This window comes from Typha latifolia, chromosome 4 (assembly GCF_019914945.1).
Source record: "Typha latifolia isolate L0001 chromosome 4, TyphaL0001v2, whole genome shotgun sequence".
Classification (NCBI taxonomy): Eukaryota; Viridiplantae; Streptophyta; class Magnoliopsida; order Poales; family Typhaceae; genus Typha; species Typha latifolia.
This window is the reverse complement of record NC_133089.1, coordinates 17,138,175-17,160,212: the sequence shown is the minus strand read 5'-3', so window position 1 is coordinate 17,160,212 and position 22,038 is coordinate 17,138,175. Positions and strand designations below refer to the sequence as shown.

Below are 22,038 nucleotides of genomic sequence, written 5' to 3'. Positions count from 1 at the left end.
ACTCAAAACTCTCCTATCATTAAGGTTCCTTCTAGAAGGTTACGTTGTTAATTTGGGTAGGTGTGGACGTGTCTTTATTTTACACCCTCAAGGTTGATGTCATTTAATGCTAACTAATTCGCTGTCCTTTTGCTATTACTTCCATGATCTATACTCTAATAGTTTTATTATAATGCTAAATAGCTGTGCTTTTCTTCCTATTGTCGTGGCCAATTCCTAACTCTGAATTATTAATTAATTAATTAATTAATTAATTGCGAGTAAAATATGAAGAGTTGAGGCGGCGCCCACCGATTCTAACGGGTTGAGCTTAGATCGGATCTAGATCCAACAAGTATAAGTGGACTTTCCCCTAAGGGTGTCAAAAATAAATTTGTGAGCTCGAAATGTATTTTAAACCAAGCTTTAGTTAGAATTGGCTCGCTTAGATTTAACTCAAAAAATTCTATATTAATATTATATATATAGCTTAAAAATAGTATAGTTTTAGATTTAAGCTCAAATTTGGCTTGAAAATAAGTTTAATTTAAATTTGGGCTCAACTTAGGCTCAATTTAGCTCGACTCGAGTTCAGCTCGGCTTTAGTCCAATAAGTGATAACAACTTATATTTTGATTGTTTTCCAACTAAACAACCCTGATGAATTTGTAACTGAACTTCTATTTTTTTTCCCTATCGTTATTTTTACCATCATTAATCCTAGTCATACTTTATATATTGATTGAATTAATAAAAATATCCTTAGAAAATTTCCAACTATCTTATTACTTTTAAGACCTATCTTATTACTTTTAGCATTCTAGAAAGAATATTGGGTTCCAAAATCATCTAAGACAAAGCATTAATCATGAAAAAAATATAGAGTTTTATGAATTATGTATTTAAAAAAAAGGATTAAAAAAAAAGAAGTCGTGTATGAGTACACGTGGCAGCACGCGGCAGGTGGAGGGGCGCAGGAACGCAGGAGGGTGGTGGCCACGCGCGGGTGCGTGGTGCCTTCGCTAATAGCTACCGTCCTCAGTTCTCACTTCTCGCCATTATCTTTTTCTTTTATTTCTTTTTATTTTTTAAGTTTCTCTTCTCCAAAACAATATAAAAGAACAAAACAAAGGAGACCACCAAAGACGAGGAAGACGAAGCCGCAGTAGAACAACTCAAACCCTAATTCTTCTTTAGCTGTTTGTTGTGGTTTTCCGAACGAATCTCCTCCAAGGTACCTCCCGCTTTGATCCGTTCGTCGGTGATGATTCGATGGCAATTTTTTTTTTTTTTCAATTTTCGCGCGTCTGTTTGGTTTCTGCAGTCAACGAGATTGTAAATTTGGGGTTTCTGAACGCGCGGAAAGTTTCGAATTTGATGTAGTTTTATCGGAATAGGTTGGGATTTGCGGTTAATTTTGTAATATGGGATCTAAAAGAAAGGGGCTTGATTGATGCAGGGGGAGGGGAGGGGAGGGGGTGTGGGGGGGGAGACTCTGAGCATGGTCTCGGATCAGACATCTTCGATGGCTAATGGGGGAAATCTTGTCGCGGAGAAGCCACTGGACGGGTTGGTTATTGCTTGGAACTTTTACCCATTAATTTTGTTGTCTTTGTCTTACTAGTGATGGGTTTGTGATCTTTCTTTGTCATTCCTGTTAGCTTTTTAATGACTTGCAATTTATTCTGCATTAATAGCAACTCACTTTTTGTTTTTTTTGTTTTTGGTCTTGAATCATGATAAAGCCTTTCCCCTTGTTAATCACCATTCTTAATCGGTTATGTATAGGTATTATCCTTCTTATTATTTAGAAACACTAGATCCGCTGACAATTTAGTAAAGTGTTAATAAATGAAGGAATAATTAGTCACGTAAATTGTGATAGAGAACTTATGCTATTGGATGTTGCATATTAACTTGGTGGTAGTAGCATAGCTGGTTGCAAAAGCACAAATAAGTCTTGCCATATTTGTGTGTCTTAACCGGGTCATATGTTCTTTCTTCAGCATTGCGAGCTATATAGGACTGACCTAGCATCAAGATCTTGTGCTACATTCTGGTTTATGGCAACATTTGGGATTATCTTTTCCTGGCGCACTGTTTTCCTGTCAGGGCTGTGAATAAAATTGGTCCAAATTTGTTTATGTTGCTTCATATAACAATTTCTGGCGTAATTTTTAGTATTAAACTTTACTTTCTTCCAAGGAGCACTATTTGGTGGGATAATTTGGATATATTTTTTTTTCCTACCTTAGTTCATGAATATATCTGAACCGATATGTCTATGGAGTCTCACTTTCCTTAGCACAGCTTCATCTATGAAGGATTTCAGATCTGTCTGTGTACAAGCCAGCGTGCCTTTTCATATACTTGTAGATATGTTACATTGTTTCATTGTTTTGCTGGTTGTTTAATTTCTGGACCTTCTCGTATTACTCATCTTCTTCTTACCTGTCATGCTGCTGCTGCTGTTGTTCATGTCATTTTGGTCCTGATCTTTTCCTTGTGCAGTTCTCTCACTAGCAAAAAGTGCCAGGGGAAAGTTCCAAAGAAAGTTCATAAAGCTGAGAGAGAGAAACTTAAGCGTGATCAGTTAAATGATCTCTTCACTCAGTTGGGCAATATGTTGGGTATGTGTAATGCTTTCATCACTACTTTAGAGTTTAGACTTCAGTCACTCTGGTGCATGTATGGCCATTGGCCTGCTCTTAGTAAATTAAAGCCAATTGTTTAGATTAGCAAAACATCTTTAGTTGTGTTGCAAGTGTCTGAAAGCTATCTTCTAGTATCATACTTACAAATTTGTCCTGTTTATGTTGAAAGTGGCAAGCCTGCAACATATAAACTTTGACTCTGAGGAGTTTGTCGTTCTGTAACATTTCATTTTCCACATAAGAAATTGGATAACGCATTAGGTGATCTCTTTTTTATTTTTATTTGGACACTTGTCCAACCTATTAACAGATCACTTTCCACGTATTCAGGTGTTGGGTAGGTCCCAAACATTGGGACACATCAAACTCTTCAATCTAATTTTTATGATTATGCACAAATGGATCCTTTGGACAATGAATCTAACACCGTCCTCGATACAAGTAAAGTTTGAAATTGGATAAAAAATTAGAAAACTTTCAACTGTCAATGGTTGATTTACTTCAATTAGCCAGTGCAGAGTCTGTGGAGAAAATTTAAATCCTTATGGGGATGTGAAGATAGCATATATGGCAGGAATTTTGCATCACCTGTGTGGATGCATGTTGTCCATTGACCAGAAAGCTCGCAGAAGCAGATGTCCTTTTATGCCAAAATGAAAAACAAGAAACATCTTCTTGAAAATGGCCTTTTTTTATGCAAGGAGATTGACATGCTAGTGGGCATCACCAACATGTGTTGGCCGTGCTTAACCGTGTAGTTCTAATAAGTCATGTGCCAATTCATGTCAAGATACTGTAGTATGTCATTTAGTGTGTGTATCAACAAGTCTCAGCACATGGCACTTGATGCTCCAATTTCCAAGAGGAATGCTGCCCCCACCCCCAGTGTGATGCCCACAAGAGTGTTGTGATAACTATATTCTTAACTTGAGCTTTCTGTGCTTTTGTCCTTCAAAACATAACTGTTGTGTATTTTGTCTTGATGAGCAAAAACTGTCTACTTGCAGAACCAGATCGACAGAATAGCGGGAAGGCATTCATTTTGGCTGATACTACTCGAATACTACGAGATCTTATTACTCAAGTAGAATCTCTCAGAAAGGAAAATGCTGCTTTGCTAACTGAATCTCATTATGTGAGTTTCTTCACATCTAGATATATTTGCATCCTTGATTACAATCATAGTATGCTCGAAACAGCTTCTCTGAGGAAAACTGTGATGACAAGTACTGTAATAATTGGGCTACTATAATGTTAGCAAAAAAGGCCCTATACTTTATAGGAAATATAGATGTAGCTAACTCTCTATACCAATATGAAAATATTTATTCTGCTAAGAGTGGAATTTTAATGAACTTGATATCATTCTTGGTAGATGTCGTACTGCTTTACTCAAACATGGCTGAATCATGTTGTCTGCACATTCTTTACAACTTCTTCATGTAGAAGATGCATTTTCACATTCTATATTGATAGATCAGAGGAGTTACTTGTTGCATGCATGAAATTTCATGGTTGCACCATAAGCTCAACACATGTATTCAAGTCTGGAAAAGCCATCAGAATGTTTCGTACCATGTAAGAGGGGGAAAAATGGAGCTCATGTTTGTTCTTCATATATTCTTTTGTCTTATGTCAGTGGGATTATCATGGCTGGGTGCAATGAAGAAGTACCACGACATAAAGAAGATTCATTAGGACTAGTAGGCTGAATGATGAACAGTAAGCTGTTGTTATGTTCCATCGCAAAATTGTCTATTATAACCTGAGTCTAAGCATAGAATGTACATGATAATCTATGATCCAGCATGTGACATCATTTGTAGTTAAAAGCTAATTCTTTCCAACTCAACAAGAGTGTTCAAATTGACATATGTGATTCCATTGTACATCTTTTATACACCAGATCGCTGATTCTGTCCCCTATTTTGTTAGGCTGGAATGTTAAAATTCCTGCTAAACAGTCTTTTTAGTATTCTTCTTTTGGAGCAGTCCATTTGCTTACATTTAAAACGAATAAATATATTCCATTGGCCTAGTATTTCTAGTTTACAATTTAGTTTTTCTATGCCCTTATTTCTGTGTCATGAATAGGTCACTGCAGAGAAGAATGATATGAGACATGAGAATACTGTGCTCCAAGCTGAAATATCAGAACTTCAAAATGAGCTTAGGGGGAGAATGGGCTATGACCCTGTTTGGAGTCACAACCCCAATGTAAGCACTCTCAGTTTGCATCATCCAAGCGCAGTACTTCCATTGCAACAGCAGCAGCAGCCTCCTGTCACTGCCCCGCCACGAGAGCTCCAGCTCTTTCCAGAGGCTGCGACGACAGCAGATGACGAACCTTCCGCTCCCGTGAGAAGACCACATGCTAGATACCCAACATCATCAGACTCTTGGCCAGGTCAACTCCTCCCAAGAACTGGACAAGAAGAACAGTGTAGCAGCGGAATCACAGGTAGCAGCAGGGAAGAAGATTAGATAGAGAGAGCTTGAAACCAGATGTTCCTCTAACTCTGAGAGGTTGTAAATGAGCATATTATGTATCTTAGCTGGTTGTCAGGTCACACCTGCGAGAGCGTCTCAGAGAAGCACCAAAACACCGCGACGATGGTGACTGTTTGACACTGCTCAGCAAAAGTTGGCATATATGAATAGAAATTGCCCTTTTGAGTTGTTAATTTTGATAATCACTAAGCTTACTTTTCACTTTGTTTATGATGTTCCTGTTCGCCATCATCATTTAAGTTTAATAAAATTGGGATGCACCGAGAAAAGAGCTTGAGTAGCAGGTCTTAGCCATCTAACTATCTCTAAGCTTACCCTGGGTCATTGTTATGGACTTGAGAGAGCGAGCCTTTTTGTGCAAATATTGAGGCAATTACACTGAATTTGTTCACTAGTAGTACATCAGTGCACAGTTTTTGGCATCCGCAATAAAGTCCTTGAGGTGGTTTTGAATCTTATAATTTTCTTGTGATTAATAAATTGATCAGCCTTTTACCTCTCATTGGTAAATAAGAATGCTCTGCTGGAACAAAAAGAATATTATTTATTCTTTCGTATGATACAGGTCATTATTTACAATATTGTGCATGAATATATATCCTCCTTCAAAATTCTAACAAGTTTTAATAAAAATAAATAATAAATAAAAATTCTAACAAGCTGTGACAATAGAGCTACACCCAGCTTCCTTCTTCCCTGTCACCTTCTCGTCTTCCAACTCCCTCATCTGTGCGATATCAGCCCACCTTCCTTCCAGCGCATAGGTGTTCGACAAAAGGATAGAATCAGTCGGATGCTCGTCACCCAATGCAATAAGATGAGACCTCACCAATTCTCCCAAAATGGCATTCCCATGGACTCTGCAGGCTGCCAGCAGAGCTCGCCATGCCATGGCATCACCTCCTACTGCTATGTTCTTCATAAGCTCATATGCTTCTTCCAACATTCCTGCTCTTCCAAAAAGATCGATCAAGCACCCATAGTGTTCAACCTTTGGATGCAAACCATACTGTCGAACCATTCGATCGAAACACTCCTTCCCTTCCGTTACCAGTCCTCCATGGCTGCAAGCACTGAGAACTGCAAGGAAAGTGACTTCATTTGGAATTAATCCCTCCTGTTCCATCTCGTAAAAGAGTTGGAGAGCGGCTTCCGCCTGTCCGTGAACTCCATATCCCATGATCATAGCTGTCCAGGCCTTCACATCTCTCTCCGGCATCTGATCGAATACTTCAATGGCTTCATCAAGGCATCCATTCTTTGAATACATATTGAGGAGTGCAGTCCCGAGAAATATATCTAGCTTTAAGGACTTCTCTCTTATGTAGCCATGGATTCGGCGACCGATAAGAAGAGCTCCAGAAGAAGCACAGGCTGAAAGCAATCCTGCAAATGTCGATGAATTAGGCTCCACGCCTTCGAGTCTCATCTCTTCAACCAAAGCTAGCGATTCTTCGATTAAGCCCTCCTTTGCATACCCATCTACCATGGAATTATACAAGACCAAATCCCTCCTCCTCATTACGCCAAAGAGTTTCCTCGCATCAACCAAGCATCTGGACTTCATATACATGGTTACAATGGCAGTCGCCACATTCAAATCTGAGCAAAAACCTGCTTTGATGCAGTACCCATGTAAGGACTCCGCATCACCAGAAGCTAAGAGAGCGCTCACTAATGAAGCAGCATTGATCTCCAAACCACAAGAACGCATCTCCTTAAATAATTTCACCACTTTATCCATCTCAGACACCCGAAGATACCCACTGACTAATGTACCCCAGGAGACAGCATCTCTTAAGTGCGGCATTTCATCAAACATCTTATGGCCATCACAAATTCTACCACAGATGCAATAAAGATGTATCAAAGTGTTCCTCAAATCGATGTACACCTCAAACCCAGATTTTAAAATCGACCCATGAATCTGCCGACTAACTTGAACGGCCAAATTAAGCGCAGAGACCTTAAGAATGGAGATAAACGAGAACTGATCTACGTGTACCTCCTCCTCCTTGGCCCTGAGCGAGTTAAAAAGGCCGATAGCTTCTTGTAACGTAGCTCTTGGGTCGCCGTGGAAGACGGAGAAAGCTCTTAACATGGTATTGTACTGGAAAAGATTTGGGTTTTGGATGGCATAGAAGATGGAACGGGCGTAGTGGAAGTCGAGCAGGGCGGCGGCGGCGAGAAGTTTGCTTGCCGGAAACGGGAGGTGGTCGAGACCGGATTTGATCATTTGGGCGTGGATTTGGTGAAGATGAGAGGAATTAGTGCAGGATTTGAGGAGTTTGGAGAGGAGAATTGGAATTGTTGGCATGGGAGGTTTGCTTACCTCTCTGGGTTTCACAACAGAGCTCCTTTATAAGATGATTCAAATTGGAAATTTTGCAGATTAGACCTTGCCTTGTCAAGGGCTTATCTGCAAAATTGTGAGGCCTCTGTAGTCTGTACCTTGTGAATTGTGAATGAATGGGTCTAAGGCTCCAAAGAAAGCTACTAAAAAGTAAAGAGTCCAAAAAATTATTTCATCAAATTGGATGGATTTGCAATATGGCTTAGTATATCAACAAAAGAAAAGAAAAGTATTTATGAAGGTCTACATATTAGTCCAACAGTATACAGTTCAGTAGAAAAGAGAGGATACAGATTATGAATTAGAATCCAGACCAAGAGAAGATCTACACAACATCTAATCAGAACAGCCCTCTCCTCCTCCCCAAGAATTCTGACAAAATTTATCCGCTGAATACTTAAAGAGTAGAGGAATGATATGGATTCTAGAGAATCACAAGACTTCATTCATGGCCTAGGCGAAAACATACAAAGTACCACATGATAAATGATTCTGACCTACAATTATGTGAAAAATAGGTACTTCATGTGTTCATTCAAATTGTCAAGTTATAATACATATCAGTGAAGATGATATTTGATACAATGCTATATCCACTTTATAGTTGACGATAGCATCCTTGAGAAACATCGCTTGCCTATAGAATATAGAGATAATGACCGAAAAACCGACAAGAAAGAGTGCTAGGGCAACAGCAGTTGCCATTAGCAGTGAGGCGAGGCACCACTATCTTCCTCTGAAGGAGGTTATGTTGGGTCCAATAGCTGGCTTCTCTTCCCTGTAAGGTTGGGTAGCTGGATCTGTAAGACTTGGAAGTCTTTGCACACTCCCCTTCCCTTTTCTGGCATTGGGACCTATTTCCTCTATCATATACTTCCAACCATCTATAGGCCTCCTCCGACTAAATATGTGAGTTTTGATGAAGCTAGCAATCTGCAACCAAAAGTTGGATTTTGATATGGTATAAACACATGGTGACATGAAATGATGTTTTAGTGATGCAAATCCATAACAAATCTATAGGAATTTCAGATAGAAGATGGGGCACTTGTCTAGCAAGTATGGGAAGGATAATTTCGTCAGAAGAATGGAAGATTATTTGTCTTCCATGTGAAACTAAAATATTTCGCACCTGGTATTTACTGAAGGCGATTCGCCGTTCAAACTCTTGGAGGAGGATATCCTCCTCCCTCTGAGAAATTTCCCATATGTTACCGTCTTGACCCTTGGTAGTTGTCTCCCACCCATCAGGCTTAGATTTAAACTCAGTGGTGCTTGGAATCTTAGAATCACTCAGTTCAGTGTTGCCAGTGTCAAATATCCTGCATTTGAGTGACAATTTGAAGTTCAGCCATGTAAATATATAGACTTGATAATTAGCAGGAATAAGATACCAGGATGCCTACAAAATCTGCAGCTTGGAAGTTTTGTTGCAAGTTACTAGTAGGTTCTATGGAGCACATTTCTTCTCATTTACCATTTAAACTTCATATACTTTTTTCATAGTCTCAATAAATCATACTAAGTTTCAAAGATCACCCACTTTCCAAAGGAAATAATCAGCATAAGTACATATAACATTTAGTGGATCCTCTCACATGTCCATGTAGACATAACTTGCTTAATTATCTTAGTATCTAACTTCTGCAACACCGGCACGATATGCAAAATCAAATAAACTGCTTGTATTTGATGTGAACATCAAACAATTATCACTGATGCAATGTACAAAATCCCTGAAATCAATCTATACACCAAAATAGTCTCTCTATTAATTACTGTTCGAATGGATTATCACGCATTAAGAGGCTAAACTACACAAGAAATAAGAGTCATAAGACAAACAAAGCTAAGTGGCAAACAACTAGCTGAGAAGAGACTGCACTTTGCCATGTTATTCAGCATAATTATAACAAGCTCTTTCAAGCTCCTACAAAGAGTAAAAAATTTATCTCTAATTTTTTCAAAACTTGAACCCCTCAAGTATCAGAGAATTATAGGATGTAATTACTAGACAAAAGATGAGTGAAATCATTAATTTTCTCATATAAAAATTCAAACTTTCCTGCATCCAAACAATTCGAGAAAAAAGTCGCCAAAAAATTACGTCAAAAGCAAGGTTTTCGCCTAAAAGATGAACTTACTCCGAGCACGAATCAAGCAGCCGATCGATATCATCACCGCCGCCGCCTGGCCCCCCAAGCTTCCTCTCCTCCATCTTCTCGATCTCCTTCATCCAAAGCCCTCCGTGTATCCTCTGCTTCCTAATCCTGTAATCATCAGCAACCTTCTTCCCTTTCCCCACCTCCTCCCGCTTCTGCATCTTCTTCGCGTCTCGTCTCTCGTTCCACCGCTCGTCCATCTCAGCGACGAAGGCCTTCGTGTCGGCGTCGATATCGGCGGCAAAGTTGGTGCCGCCGCCGGGTTCAGCAGCGGATGGGAAAATGACGTCGGACTCCCACGGTGCACGGTCCTTGGCGGCAACGTCATCGGGAAGCCATGCTGTTTCCCATGCGTCATTCCACTCGTGGTCACCGGTGGTAGAAGAGGAGGGAGGTCGAGTGGATAAAGGGTTTCGGAATAGTAGTGGTAATTCTCGAAATAGTATGATGTTATTCGACGGGAGAGAGGAATAAGGGGTGGATAGGAGGCGTTTGAAAGAGTGCATATTTCTTGTTCGAAGAAATGTCTCTAAGAAAGAGATTGTGATAAGTATACATCCCGACGCAGTGGACAAGTAAATGGGTTGGTGATTAATATCTCAACCCGCTAACCTGTTAACCCGCCTACCCGCTACTGGAGGTTTAGGGTTTTCTCACATTCTATAAAGTCTTCTCCTCCTCCATCTCCTCCATCTCCTTCTCCCTCGGACGCCGACTCGCGAGAGCGGCGTGCTGGAGGCCGGATTCGATGGGTTGGCTCGCGTTAAGCTTCTAACGCACTCCCAATCCTACTCTTCTCCTACCTCTCTTCTCGTCGGTACCAAAATTTCCACCTTTTTTGCGAAACTCTATCTCAATCTTGGCCTTGCTTTAATAATGCCGGATTTTTATCCGGCAGAGCCGCATTTGGTGCGGTATAGTTGTTAATCTTGTGATGATGCTCGAAAATTTGTTCCTTTAAGATGTATTTGCTTACAGGGTGATGGATAAGAAAGGGATTTGCTTTGCTGTTCCAAGCTTCGTCTGTCCATTTTGGCTGTCAAAATGAGAACTTTATGTCTAATATGGTTCAAAATATCCTTCTTACTGAAGGATTATTTGAAACCTTTGTTTGTGAATAAGAAAAACTGGTAATGCTTAAACAACATCAGGGTCCTCTTTATAATCTAAAGTTCCCTTTTTACAATGGCCCATATGATGAGAATCAGAAGTAAAACTCACGACGGTCATCTGAGGCACTTATAACGTGTCTACACTGATGATTCTTCTTTCTCTGATGGACCTTTATATCCTATTCTTTTACTCCGAAGTATAAGAATATAAGATGTCTTAAATTTCATTTTGGTTAGTATTTTGCTACTTAATGCTTTCTGATGGTTAAACTGTTAGTACTAGTTTATGTCATATATTTAATGAGAAATTTTCTTTGTAATTCTTTTGGCACAATGAGGAGTCAAATTTTCCGATGAATCACAGAGGTCAGCAGACCAGTGAATGCACATCTAGTCCTTTTCATTCTGAGTGCCTGATCATACGGACATATCTCTTTCTTGTATTGTAATTTTTTTTTGTATTTGATTCGTTCTTTTTGTGGATTGGTAGCTTTGTTGCCCCTTGTTGGTAATGGAGAATGGTTACTAAAGTTCTTTGATGGTCGAGTCTGAAAGTTGTTCAGAATATCTGGTATGCCATCTATTATTAGCTGCGATTTTGATTCAAATTTGATTTGATATGTATTTTAGTCTGGTTGTTTAGGAGTGAATATGAGATATTTACTCTGTTGCATGTTTAGTTGCGGAATGTACTTGTTAACAAAACCAAAAACTAGCCCTCACTGATATCATCTTTTGCTAGATTATGCATTTGCAAAGGGTACGACGTCTTGAGTTTTGGGAGAACTACCCAACCATGTTTATTTGTCACATTCGTGTAAAACTTTGATCATGTAATATTGTTGCTGGGGATTTATATGATTGTAATAGCTTTTTCTTAATTTACAAACATGCCTTTTGAAAGAACTTGATGAATCTTTAACTTCTTGACGTTCATTTAGCAGCTACAATGTTGAAATAAAAATGACATATGCAGCTAATATATGGTCAGACAGTTACCTCTTTTTCATCCAAAATATATTGTTGTACTGCACATTGTTATGTGGATTATGTTTTATAACCTTATTCTACTGAGTATCTTTGCGTCGAGTGGCAGATAACATACTGCTGATCATTTCTGACATTTATGTACTCTGTCTAGTGTTATTCTGAGAGGACACTCCATGCATATTAAACCGAAGATTAATTTTTGATGAATCTTTAACTTCTTGACATTCATTTAGCAGCTACAATGTTGAAATAAAAATGACATATGTAGCTAATTTATGGTCAGACAGTTACCTCTTTTTCATCAAAAATATATTGTTGTACTGCAACATTGTTATGTGGATTATGTTTTATAACCTCATCCTACTGAGTATATCGCTGTGTTGAGTGGCAGATAGCATACTGCTGATCATTTCTAACATTTATGCACTCTGTCTAGTGTTATTCTGAGAGAACACTCCATGCATATTAAACTGAAGATTAATTTTGATAATTCTCCAGGTCCAGGAGAATTTTTTCTTCAAATCCTTTTCTTTTATGTAAGGCAAATTCATGCATAGCTTCTTTTTTCTGCCATATCAATTATGTTGACTCTCCAAATGTACAAGCTTTTGTGATGTTTGCCAGTCTTATCCAGAACTCAAACATGCTTTCTTCGTGGAAGCTGCTCAAAGGCATGGTTTCAGAGGGAGTTCCGAAGTAGTAACATACAGGCCAAGTTATCTATAGCTTTTGCAGATCCATATTTTGCTGTCTGCAGTTATTTGATCTATAATATGTACATATATATATATATATTATTGGTGCTAGGATGTTATCAAGTGGGTTTATTGGACTTCAGGAGAATTGTTATCATTGTAATAAAATACAGGTATTTATTGAGAAATTTCATCTATCACTGCCTTTTTATACATATTGTTTGTAGATTTGTTCATTCTTTAGTGTATATTATGAATCATTGTAATAACTTCTTTTTTTCTCTGCTGGATCCTTTGCTCAAGTTAATTTCCTCTCTAGTATTTTGAATGTTTATATTTGTTCTCTTTAGGAAATTTACATGATCCACTGAAATGGGGTTAAAAATCTGAGAATAATTCCACTTAGATATATGTATCTCCTAAACAAAAACAAAAAAAAATGGTTCAGAAGTTTATGTGGTAAAAAATAATTAGAGTGGAAGATCTAAGCGAAATTATTCTTAAAAATTTGTGTGCTTATATCTCTTTGGATTGATGAATTAGATCACTAGCTGCATGTGGTTTGCTTTAATGCTGTTGTTCCCTGGTTGCTACCATGCATGGTTAGTTGTTGTCCTTCATGCTTTCCAGCCATTTGATCTGGCAATCCAATGGTGGTGATCTACATGTCCTAGTTGGTACTCACTCATCAAATTGACAACCTCTTCCAGTATGTAAAATTAGTTACTTGTCTGTGGTCCAACACAAGACCTAACCAATTTTTTGCAATGCTCTTACTCTGATTCACACCGAACTTTTTTAGTGGCAGTTTAGACTGCCACTTGTTTATTCTTCAACCCAAAAAAAAAAAAAACAAAGTCCGTAGATAATAATAGCTCGTTAAGGCTCTAAAAAATGGTTGTAATTTGATCTCTAAGAAAGAGGAGAGAAAGAGTTAGTATCAAGTACATAGAAGTAATTTGACGTTTAATTATTTGCCGAGTAGGAAGCCAGAGATGGTTCTATCTCTTCTTTAAAGCGGTGGAAGTTACAATAATACAAAGAAAGTAGCTCTTTCTTGTTACTTGGGTCACTCTTTTGACAGACTTAGTACTTTGTTGCTTAATGATTACTTTCGGATTCCAGTGCAGCAGCAGCAGCAGGTATATAATTCCAAGAAGATAATTAGGAGAAGAATAAGAGCTTAATTGCATAAAGAGACCCTCCATAATTGGTTGGTTGTCATGGGAAAAAGAACAACTCAAGCCAGGCTAGAGAAACGTACGAGGATACCCCCAAAAGGCATCAAACACTTTCAAGTACTCATATAGCCTAGCAAAGCTATTAACCATCATTCATGGCCAAAGAGAAACAACAAACGTACAAGCAACTACTACAAACTTCTTCTTCTTCTTCTTCTTCTTCTTCAGAACCTCAGAATGTTCCTAATAATCTCCGCCTGAGGGCTGTCGTCCTCCATCGTGGCCATCAGATGCGAAAGCCGACTGCTGAGATCGTCTACTTCTCGGTGCAGGCTCTTGATATAGCTGCATGTCTCCTTCAGCAGCTTCGACGACGATGCCTAGTTATACACATCAACCAAAAAGACTAGTAGCTATAAGAATTTATCCTTTGATGCATCATCCTACACACACATGCATACATACCCTATTTGTACTTCTCCGGCGAGACTCGGGGAGGAGGGAGTGGAGCTTGGAGATGAGCTCACTGATCTCCTCCTCTGTGATCCTTCTCTGGCTAGACATCTTGGGAGCTAAGTAGGAGTAATGCAAAGATATGGAGGTATGAAAGAAATTTCTTTCTTTTTTTTCAAAAAAAAAAAAAGATGAGATGAGAGAGACTGAAAGCTATTGGTATTAAACCTAACTATAGCAATATAACAAGAGTAGCAAGTTAGTTAGAAGACATATATATGAAGAGAACTCTCATGCTCCTCCTCATCTTGCTTTGGAGTGGCCCCAAGTTCTTCACATGGCCCATGGGCTCATGGAGGCATATGTATGTTTGTATGTATGTATGTATGTACCCAAATCAACATGGCAAATTGCATGCATGCCAACTCTCATGTTTTGGGCCTCAACATACTCTAGTGGCCATTTCTTTTAACCTTTTTGTTATTGGTGTACCCAAAAGATACTCCATGTCTACTTCTATAACTCTCTGTGGTTTAGGGCTCCTCTCCTGTCCTTATGATTGTCTCCTAGTTTGTAAGGTTGGTCTCTTTCACAAAGCTTCCATTGCAATCTAAGGAGATTAGCCTTTTCCGCCATCCCATCCCGGAGAATATGTACCTTATATTAAGGTTAATCTTTCTATCTTACTAGAGTTATGATATAGTATAGTCCGATTAATATTTACTATCTTCTCATGTATTATATTCTCGCCTACTTTTTAAATGCAATTTGCATTAGAAAGGGGTTTAATTGCAAAAGGGATTTTGCTACAAGCAAGCAGCCATTTGAGAGTTTTTTTTGCCGTACCCTCATGTGTTCTTAATAATGGAAAAGAGATTCCATTTCCATAGAAGAGAGAGAGAGAGAGAGAGAGAGAGAGAGGTGTAGGCCTCTTCTAGATTGGTCACGAGATGCCCATGTGAGCAAGGGAGACAAAAGAGTACCTTTGCCTGTCTAATTATCTCATGATTGGTTATAATTATCTCATAATTGAGGTAATGACACCTAAATTACTTTACCCTAAATTTCTAAGTAATACCGTCTTTGGAACTTGTGGTAAAAATCTATTATAATCATTTATAAAGAGTATTTATTCCTGAATTCAATCAAATTATGTACATCGAATTTTTATTACAGTTAACATATTCATTAACAAATTAGATTTTTACCATATATTGTAAGAGTAGTAATTATCCAGTAATTATAAACATAGGGCTAAAAGAGGGATTAGTGGGCCATTAATGGGGGCCCATTATGGGGGACTGCAATCGTGGATGGTCTCCATCAGACGTGAGATGTCTGCATGGGCTGCTCCCTCGTAGAACTATCGACACGTGGTGTTGTCTCTCCGCGGAGTACTCTCTCGCTAAGCTTTTCTTTCTAATTAGTATAACCAACTTAATTTGGAGTTAATTAGGGTGGTAATAACTAATAACCACTCAACTTAATTAGAGTTATGGGCTTCGGACTTATATTAGCCCAAATAAAGCTTCCTACTTCTTTCGAAATATTTCCATTTAAATTGTTCACTGGAAAAAAAAAAAAAATCTGACATGTATATATAATATTCGACTGCCACATGAGGTTCCCATGCCTATAATTGCAACTTGGGCTCCAATATGTTATTTTCTACCTAAAAAAATAAAAAGATAATTATATATATTAATAATTGAAACTAAGACTTACTTGATTTAAATTGTTAACTTGTCTATCTAAATATAACGAAAAAAGTGTATATTATCATAATATCCCTATGAGTAGAAATAATGTTACTGTTTGAATGAATATGAATATTGTATCCATATTTTATGATCAAATATTTAAAGGGAGATACTTTGTAATTCCATTTTCTTTTAATGCAGCGTAACATGTCCTGCATGATTTCTCCTGCCAAAAATCAATTCGCCACCACTTGCATGATCTCTAGCTCTCTCTCTCTCTCTCAATCCTCTTACTTTTTTAAATGTAACACTTGCCTATATACTAATCTCTCTCATGCACACATCTCAATCTTATTTAATTACCTCCATTATGTGTGTGTGTGTGTGTGTGTGTGTGTGTGTGTGTGTATATATATATATCATCCCATTGTCTAGATATCTTCTTCCATCTCCTCACCTCACTGTCACTTATCCCTGAAACTCTCCACCAACATAACTCCCACTACGACATTGATCATATCGCCATTAAAATGCCAAGCAGGAGATCTCACACGAGTTTGCCGTCGAGTTCTTCGAGGATCACCCAGGAACAGATCGCTGATCTTTTATCCAAACTACAACAACTTCTCCCAGAATCTCGCGTTAGAAGCAACGAGAGAGTGAGTGATGAGTTGCTGTATAAGTTTCCTTTTCTCTAATTAAAATTTTATTATCTTAGTGTGTTAACTAAAATGAAATAATAATAATAATAATCTTCTCCAGGTTTCTTCTGCTACGGTGTTGCAGGAGACCTGCAACTACATTAAGAGCTTGCATCGAGATATCGACGACTTGACTGCGAGGCTCGGAGAATTGCTGGCGGCGGCCGGCGGCGTAAGTAGCGAAGAAGCTGCGATAATTCGAAGCTTGCTAATGTGACATGAATATGGCTTCAAGTTTTTATAATATAGCTTAATGAGAAGTAATTAATCAATGACTATTAATTTTGTTCTGATTTAATTAAATTACTTCCAATCAAAGACTGCCAAGTAATCGGCTTCAGGAAACTCCTACTCCAGGCTTGATGTGATGCCCGTCATATCAGAAATCGGCACTGTGTTTGTTAACTTCTGCCGACTTTAACCTTTTCTCGAATCCTTCCCGACAACCAACCAACCACCAGTGACCTCGCCCAACGGTTGCACGACAAGCAATGGAGAATCTATATCTCCAATAAAAGAGAGATATAGGGACAAAAGGAAGGCCATCTCTATGGTTTTATATCTATATCCTCCTAATAGTATCCATGAGTTGTGTGTGTGTGTAAATATATAGCATGTGAGAATATATATAGCTACAGGAAGGAAGCTTGGGCTCTAAGTAACAAAACTTTTTAGATGCTCTCCAGTTAGACAAAATTGGAGGAAAGCTAAATCTTTTGAAGCATTCTCTTCTTGGAATTGTTATGTCGTTTGATACCCAAAAAAAAAAAAAGAATAGCAAAAGAAATCTCAAAGATCGAGGTCTTTCTGATCATCTTCATATATGCCATTCTTTGTTTATTAGCTTCCAAGATCGAGTCGAAAAATTTAACATTGTTGGCTCTTAATTATTATTGTTCTTCTACTGGTGAAAAAGAGAGATGTACCATCCTTTTTGTATTGATGGGAAATAGCACCACCCCCTACACTACTACTATAGCTTCACTAAGCTCATATTATAACCCTTAAATTGCACACACGTTATATTTCCTGGATGTTAGAAAACAAACGGTTGGGCTTAGTTCACTGTAGCTGTGAAGTAAATCCCCATCTATCTTTTTACTATGAAGGGAATCTCGTAGCTATTTCCTTTTTACTTTTGCTCTTCTGTTTGATATGATTGGTCTCGTCCAAGTCTGTAGCATGAAGTAAAGAGAGGAAATAGAAGTGAAACAAAGAGAGGTAGCACAAACTTTTACTCACTACATATACTATGTTTTCTCTTCATTTCCTATGATATGGAGATAAGTGGCAGGATTGATCTGCAAGACTTCAGACCTACCATCTTCAGGTGCTGCAGTGAAGAGATCCATGTCCTTCTCAGGGATTAAGACCTGCGAGGAATTCTCCGATGACTTCTCGCGGGCAGGGGAGAAGAAGAGGCGGCTTAGCAAGGAGCAGGTGAGGGCTTTGGAGAAGAACTTTGAGGTGGAGAAGAAACTGGAGCCTGAGAGGAAATTGCAACTGGCCACAGCACTTGGGCTGCAGCCGAGGCAGGTGGCCATTTGGTTCCAGAACAGGAGGGCAAAGTGGAAGACCAAGCAATTGGAGAAAGACTACGATGTGCTCAAGAGAAAGTTTGAAGAAATCAAGTCAGAGAACGGTTCCTTCAAATCCCAGAACAAGAAACTCCAAGCTGAGGTATATACTTAATTTGAATTCATTCTTACCACTTGTACATTATAAATTATGTACTCCATGTTTAATTGTTAATACATTTCATCGTGTAGATTTTGGCACTCAAAGGGCAGCAAGAACTGATCAACCTCAACAAAGACAGCACTGGAGCTTCTTTCAGCAACAGAAGTGAGAACAGTTCAGAGATCAACTTGAATAACTCGACAACACCGGCGTCCGACCGGAGCTCGGCGGATCCTCACCGCTGCATAAATTTCGGCCCTTCGACTTGGTCGTCGGACGTAGAACATCTCCTTCAAAGCTCCTCGAGATCAGAGATCCATGGCAGCTCAGAGGGAATCTTAAGCTTCAGCCGTTTGTTATGTAGCATGGAAGAGCAACCATCAGTATGCCCATGGTTGATCGGATCTCCATAGTTTTAATTAATTCATACAAATCATAAGCATAAGATGATATTACTATTAGTTATTATATCTAGAATACATCTTGTAGTAAGGTGTAATTGCCTTGAACTCAATAGAATGAGGTCTTCTATGTCACAATATGATATACATTATGTGAAAAAAAAAAACCTTAGTCCATCCTCAATCTTCTATGATTTAATTAAGAAATTAATGGTCAAATAGAAAACGGCGTGTAAATAAAATAAACGAATAATATAGGGTGTACAGCGAAAAGATCCCTTCATCCCCATTGTTCCTATCAAAGGATCGAACACGTGTAAGAAACTGTACCTTCCAAATTCTTTTGGTGCAAACACTAGCATAGCAAATCCACACCCACAAACTCTAATAAAATTTCTTTCACTTATCCATTCAACTTCCATCGGATAAGCCCCCGCCAAAAAGAGACCACCATGTCCACCGCCGCCACCTCCTTCCTCCTCCCTCCTCTTCCTCCTCCTCTCTCCTCTCCCTTCCCGATCAAATCCGCCTTCAAGATCCCACCTTTCTCTAAAGCCCCTAACCCCTCCCCAAAGCTCTTCGCCTCCTCCTCTCCTCGACCCCAAACACTAACCCCTCCTTCTTCTTCCTCCTCCGAGGAGCGCGTGTTCTTCGACGGCGGCGCCCACTACGGCGACCTCGTCGCTAACCTCCTCCTCGGCTTCACCCTCCTCTGGCTCCCGCTCACCCTCGCCGCCGTCTCCCGCGCCTTCTTCCTCCGATACCGCTTCACGAACCGGCGGGTCACCGTCGTCTCTGGGTTCACCGGGCAGGACCGGAGCGACTTCCCTTACGCGTCGGTCAAGGACGTGCAAGTCGTGCCGAGGTTCATCGGGGAGTGGGGGGATATAGTGATCACGCTGAAGGATGGGACCAAGGTGGATCTCAGAAGCGTGCCCAAGTTCCGGGAGATCGCGGATTACTGCCTGTTTATGGCCGATGGGGCAAAGGGGGTGGAGGAGAGGAGAATCGAGGGGCCGAGAGGGTTCTGATTTTTTGGGAGGTATGTGGTTGATTTCTTGAAATTTTTTGATAATAGATTGCTTTGCTTGTAGCTACATTCGATGATGGATGGATCATTTATGTTCTTTTCTTTTTGCTGGAAAAGATCTTCTTTTTATTGTGCATCTGTTTGTTTGTTAATGGTTAAACGCACAGTGAAGCTTATGTTGTCTGAGTTGGTCTATCTGGCATGGGTAGTAAACTGGTTCTATACCACCACAAAATTTTCAGAGCTGATACCTATGCTAATGCAGCATTGATCGAGTACCTTTACAATAAGCTAATGGTGCAAGTATAAATTCATACAGTATTGATAGGTAGATAACTTATTTTCTTAAGACTTGTTTTGCGCTAGATTTTTTCTGATTGTTATTGTTGTTTTTAAAAAGTCCAGATTTCATTCATGATAAACTGTTAGAACTGATAAAGAACATCTAAAGTGAATGCTAAAGTCACAACGGTGGAATGCTATGTTATCAGATTTTGCAGACACATTATAGGAGTGATATTGGTATAAATGCTAGGACAATGCAAAATACAGTAGCATCACATTAGAACCATTGATTGTTCCCTCAATGCATTAGAGATGCCCAAACAAGTGAGTGCTGCTTCTGGGGCATGTTGATGTAATATGACTGCAGTTGTATCCATAAAATATCTGGAAGTATCATTAACGTCATTTGGAGCTAGTAAGCATGGTTTTCATTCTATATCCATCTCCAATGCAACTACCTTGTTCTGATAATTTCTTCTGGAAAATTCCAACTGTGTTATTTCTGCCAAATGACTTCTCATTATCTACTACCATCTGAATCTGGTTTGATCTCAAGATTCTCAATGCAGTAAAAGATATAATCAACACAATTGGAAATAGAGAAGGTTGACTGACTTCTCTGAATGTCTCATATTCCAAAACATTGAAATTTGACTACTCTTGACCAGCCATGTTTAGCTCCTCACTTGTCCATTATGCAGAAATAATATGCTCTGTCCTATTCGATCATGTCAGATCCTGCCTATTCAGACGAGCATGTTGAAAATATGTTGTTGAAGAAGGTAAAAAGCACTGCCTTGGGGCCCTCCGAGTATAGCTCTCTTTTTTCCGTCTTTCTGTCAAAAGACCACTTATTGATTAGTATTCTGCTATTATGGAGACCATATATAAGTCACCTAGACTGCTGCATGATCTTCGTATTGGTCTTATTAGTTTTAGCAGCACTCATGGAGGAGAAACTAATGTTTTCATTGCAACTATATGTAGAACTTCCTGGTGATTCTTGTTATTTTGATCTCCTCTAATCACCAGAGTCATGGTTGTTACCATTCTTGTTCTATAGATCTTCCCTAACATTTATCTCTTTCTACAAAGATAGTAAGGCGCGGTATTTTTCCACTATCAGTAGGAAAAAAAGACTGTTCAAATACTGTAAGCTTGTTGGTCTCTGTGTTTCCTGAATAATAGCGATATTTTCTTGCTCAGTGGCTCTTTCTTGTGTTCCATTGCAGGTAAACTTGAATGCCAAGGGAAATTTACAACTACAATAGCCAACACAAGAAATATCGCCGAATCCTTTCTCCTCTCGGTGGAAAATGATGACTCTTACTATACAGTTCTTTTGATTCTCTAATAAAAGATTGTTCCTTAATTTTTCAGTTTTTCAGGGGAAAATCCTGAATTCCTGTTTTGATGCTCTCAGTTTCTCTGTATCAAGAATCTGATGAGGGGACTGTGTATTTATTTAAGATCAACCTTTCAAATCATAGAGGCATTTCCTTTTGCTTTTGTACTTCAGGTTGTCTGCAATAAGAAGCTAAGATTAAGAGGTGGGGAATAGGTGACTCAAATCTCAAGTACAAAATCTCTTATAAATGTAGGAGTTACATGCATCAAAGTTAATCCACATCTCTGTAGAGCATATGATGGATGAGTTAGCTGCAATTTGTTCTTTAATGTGAGACCTTAATGTCTAATTACCCTCTTTGCACATAAATCCATTAGCAAATCTAGAGAACAATCAAGGGCCATAAATTACAGGGCATCCATTTTTTATGAAAATGATTAAATGAGACGGCGTAATAAATAAGAATGCAATAATAACATTAAGGCATTAAATAAATATAAGTAGACGAATGCATTGGCTAAATTTAATGAGTTTTTTTACCTCTAATTAAAAGGTCGGCCTAAGGATGGTGCGTTCTCTTAAACTTACCGGCGGTGACCACCTTCTTGTTCTCTCGCTGTCTTCTTCTTCCTCCGTTTTCTTCGGTTTCAAACTACTTCCAATTCCCGCGCTCCCGAAACCCTGATCAACACCGTGCTCAATCTCCAAGCCTTTATGTCTCGCCGAGCCGATCGATCGGCATCTTAGTGTTGATCTCAGGATCCCCTCCCCGTCGAGCTCCGTTTCGATCGAATCCGAGCTCT

The 22,038-nt window shown here is 39.0% G+C and overlaps 6 protein-coding genes, 1 long non-coding RNA gene and 2 other non-coding genes across 9 annotated transcripts; 7 read left to right on the top strand and 2 right to left on the bottom strand.

The window, feature by feature from the left end:
• The first annotated feature begins 1,033 nt into the window (after positions 1 to 1,033).
• Positions 1,034 to 5,413, top strand: LOC140786587 (transcription factor BHLH062-like). The gene is made up of 5 exons (XM_073135121.1): positions 1,034 to 1,213; positions 1,439 to 1,548; positions 2,491 to 2,609; positions 3,641 to 3,768; positions 4,728 to 5,413. Exons 2-5 carry the CDS (start codon positions 1,481 to 1,483, stop codon positions 5,115 to 5,117), a joined length of 705 nt encoding a protein of 234 aa, XP_072991222.1. The 5' UTR covers positions 1,034 to 1,213; positions 1,439 to 1,480; the 3' UTR covers positions 5,118 to 5,413.
• A 252-nt stretch (positions 5,414 to 5,665) lies between these two features.
• LOC140786585 (pentatricopeptide repeat-containing protein At1g26900, mitochondrial) lies at positions 5,666 to 7,553 on the bottom strand. Its single transcript, XM_073135119.1, has one exon. It carries the CDS (start codon positions 7,459 to 7,461, stop codon positions 5,797 to 5,799), a length of 1,665 nt encoding a protein of 554 aa, XP_072991220.1. The 5' UTR covers positions 7,462 to 7,553; the 3' UTR covers positions 5,666 to 5,796.
• Positions 7,554 to 8,000: 447 nt separating this feature from the next.
• Positions 8,001 to 10,201, bottom strand: LOC140786586 (protein GAMETE CELL DEFECTIVE 1, mitochondrial). The gene is made up of 3 exons (XM_073135120.1): positions 9,642 to 10,201; positions 8,630 to 8,819; positions 8,001 to 8,430 (listed from the first exon to the last, which is right to left on the bottom strand). Exons 1-3 carry the CDS (start codon positions 10,163 to 10,165, stop codon positions 8,224 to 8,226), a joined length of 921 nt encoding a protein of 306 aa, XP_072991221.1. The 5' UTR covers positions 10,166 to 10,201; the 3' UTR covers positions 8,001 to 8,223.
• A 151-nt stretch (positions 10,202 to 10,352) lies between these two features.
• Positions 10,353 to 12,667, top strand: LOC140785564 (uncharacterized). Its single transcript, XR_012108483.1, has 2 exons — positions 10,353 to 10,476; positions 11,262 to 12,667. It is a non-coding gene; the product is annotated as an uncharacterized lncRNA (long non-coding RNA).
• Positions 10,847 to 10,941, top strand: LOC140787846 (small nucleolar RNA Z161/Z228). The gene has a single exon (XR_012108918.1). It is a non-coding gene; the product is annotated as a small nucleolar RNA Z161/Z228 (small nucleolar RNA).
• On the top strand, positions 11,096 to 11,187 carry LOC140787847 (small nucleolar RNA Z162). Its single transcript, XR_012108919.1, has one exon. It is a non-coding gene; the product is annotated as a small nucleolar RNA Z162 (small nucleolar RNA).
• A 3,403-nt stretch (positions 12,668 to 16,070) lies between the features above and the next one.
• LOC140787676 (transcription factor ILI7-like) lies at positions 16,071 to 17,167 on the top strand. The gene is made up of 2 exons (XM_073136735.1): positions 16,071 to 16,449; positions 16,553 to 17,167. Exons 1-2 carry the CDS (start codon positions 16,321 to 16,323, stop codon positions 16,706 to 16,708), a joined length of 285 nt encoding a protein of 94 aa, XP_072992836.1. The 5' UTR covers positions 16,071 to 16,320; the 3' UTR covers positions 16,709 to 17,167.
• A 406-nt stretch (positions 17,168 to 17,573) lies between these two features.
• On the top strand, positions 17,574 to 18,710 carry LOC140787674 (homeobox-leucine zipper protein HOX21-like). The gene is made up of 3 exons (XM_073136732.1): positions 17,574 to 17,712; positions 17,822 to 18,171; positions 18,261 to 18,710. Exons 2-3 carry the CDS (start codon positions 17,842 to 17,844, stop codon positions 18,582 to 18,584), a joined length of 654 nt encoding a protein of 217 aa, XP_072992833.1. The 5' UTR covers positions 17,574 to 17,712; positions 17,822 to 17,841; the 3' UTR covers positions 18,585 to 18,710.
• Positions 18,711 to 18,850: 140 nt separating this feature from the next.
• On the top strand, positions 18,851 to 21,400 carry LOC140787675 (uncharacterized). Its single transcript, XM_073136734.1, has 2 exons — positions 18,851 to 19,614; positions 21,120 to 21,400. The coding sequence occupies exon 1, from the start codon at positions 19,025 to 19,027 to the stop codon at positions 19,601 to 19,603; it is 579 nt and encodes a 192-aa protein (XP_072992835.1). The 5' UTR covers positions 18,851 to 19,024; the 3' UTR covers positions 19,604 to 19,614; positions 21,120 to 21,400.
• The last annotated feature ends 638 nt before the right edge of the window (positions 21,401 to 22,038 follow it).

What these genes read in the sequence shown, in the direction of transcription:
- LOC140786586 (XM_073135120.1), bottom strand. Translation starts at nt 10,165, where the DNA reads ATGCACTCTTTCAAACGCCTCCTATCCACCCCTTATTCCTCTCTCCCG. An exon ending in CTGCTTGATTCGTGCTCGGA is followed by an intron (nt 8,820 to 9,641) that starts GTAAGTTCATCT and finishes ACTCAAATGCAG; the next exon opens with GATATTTGACACTGGCAACA. An exon ending in TCGCCTTCAGTAAATACCAG is followed by an intron (nt 8,431 to 8,629) that starts GTGCGAAATATT and finishes TTTTGGTTGCAG; the next exon opens with ATTGCTAGCTTCATCAAAAC.
- LOC140787676 (XM_073136735.1), top strand. Translation starts at nt 16,321, where the DNA reads ATGCCAAGCAGGAGATCTCACACGAGTTTGCCGTCGAGTTCTTCGAGG. An exon ending in GCGTTAGAAGCAACGAGAGA is followed by an intron (nt 16,450 to 16,552) that starts GTGAGTGATGAG and finishes AATCTTCTCCAG; the next exon opens with GTTTCTTCTGCTACGGTGTT.
- LOC140787675 (XM_073136734.1), top strand. Translation starts at nt 19,025, where the DNA reads ATGTCCACCGCCGCCACCTCCTTCCTCCTCCCTCCTCTTCCTCCTCCT.
- LOC140787674 (XM_073136732.1), top strand. Translation starts at nt 17,842, where the DNA reads ATGTCCTTCTCAGGGATTAAGACCTGCGAGGAATTCTCCGATGACTTC. An exon ending in ACAAGAAACTCCAAGCTGAG is followed by an intron (nt 18,172 to 18,260) that starts GTATATACTTAA and finishes TTCATCGTGTAG; the next exon opens with ATTTTGGCACTCAAAGGGCA.
- LOC140786587 (XM_073135121.1), top strand. Translation starts at nt 1,481, where the DNA reads ATGGTCTCGGATCAGACATCTTCGATGGCTAATGGGGGAAATCTTGTC. An exon ending in GCGGAGAAGCCACTGGACGG is followed by an intron (nt 1,549 to 2,490) that starts GTTGGTTATTGC and finishes TTCCTTGTGCAG; the next exon opens with TTCTCTCACTAGCAAAAAGT. An exon ending in TGCTAACTGAATCTCATTAT is followed by an intron (nt 3,769 to 4,727) that starts GTGAGTTTCTTC and finishes TGTCATGAATAG; the next exon opens with GTCACTGCAGAGAAGAATGA.
- LOC140786585 (XM_073135119.1), bottom strand. Translation starts at nt 7,461, where the DNA reads ATGCCAACAATTCCAATTCTCCTCTCCAAACTCCTCAAATCCTGCACT.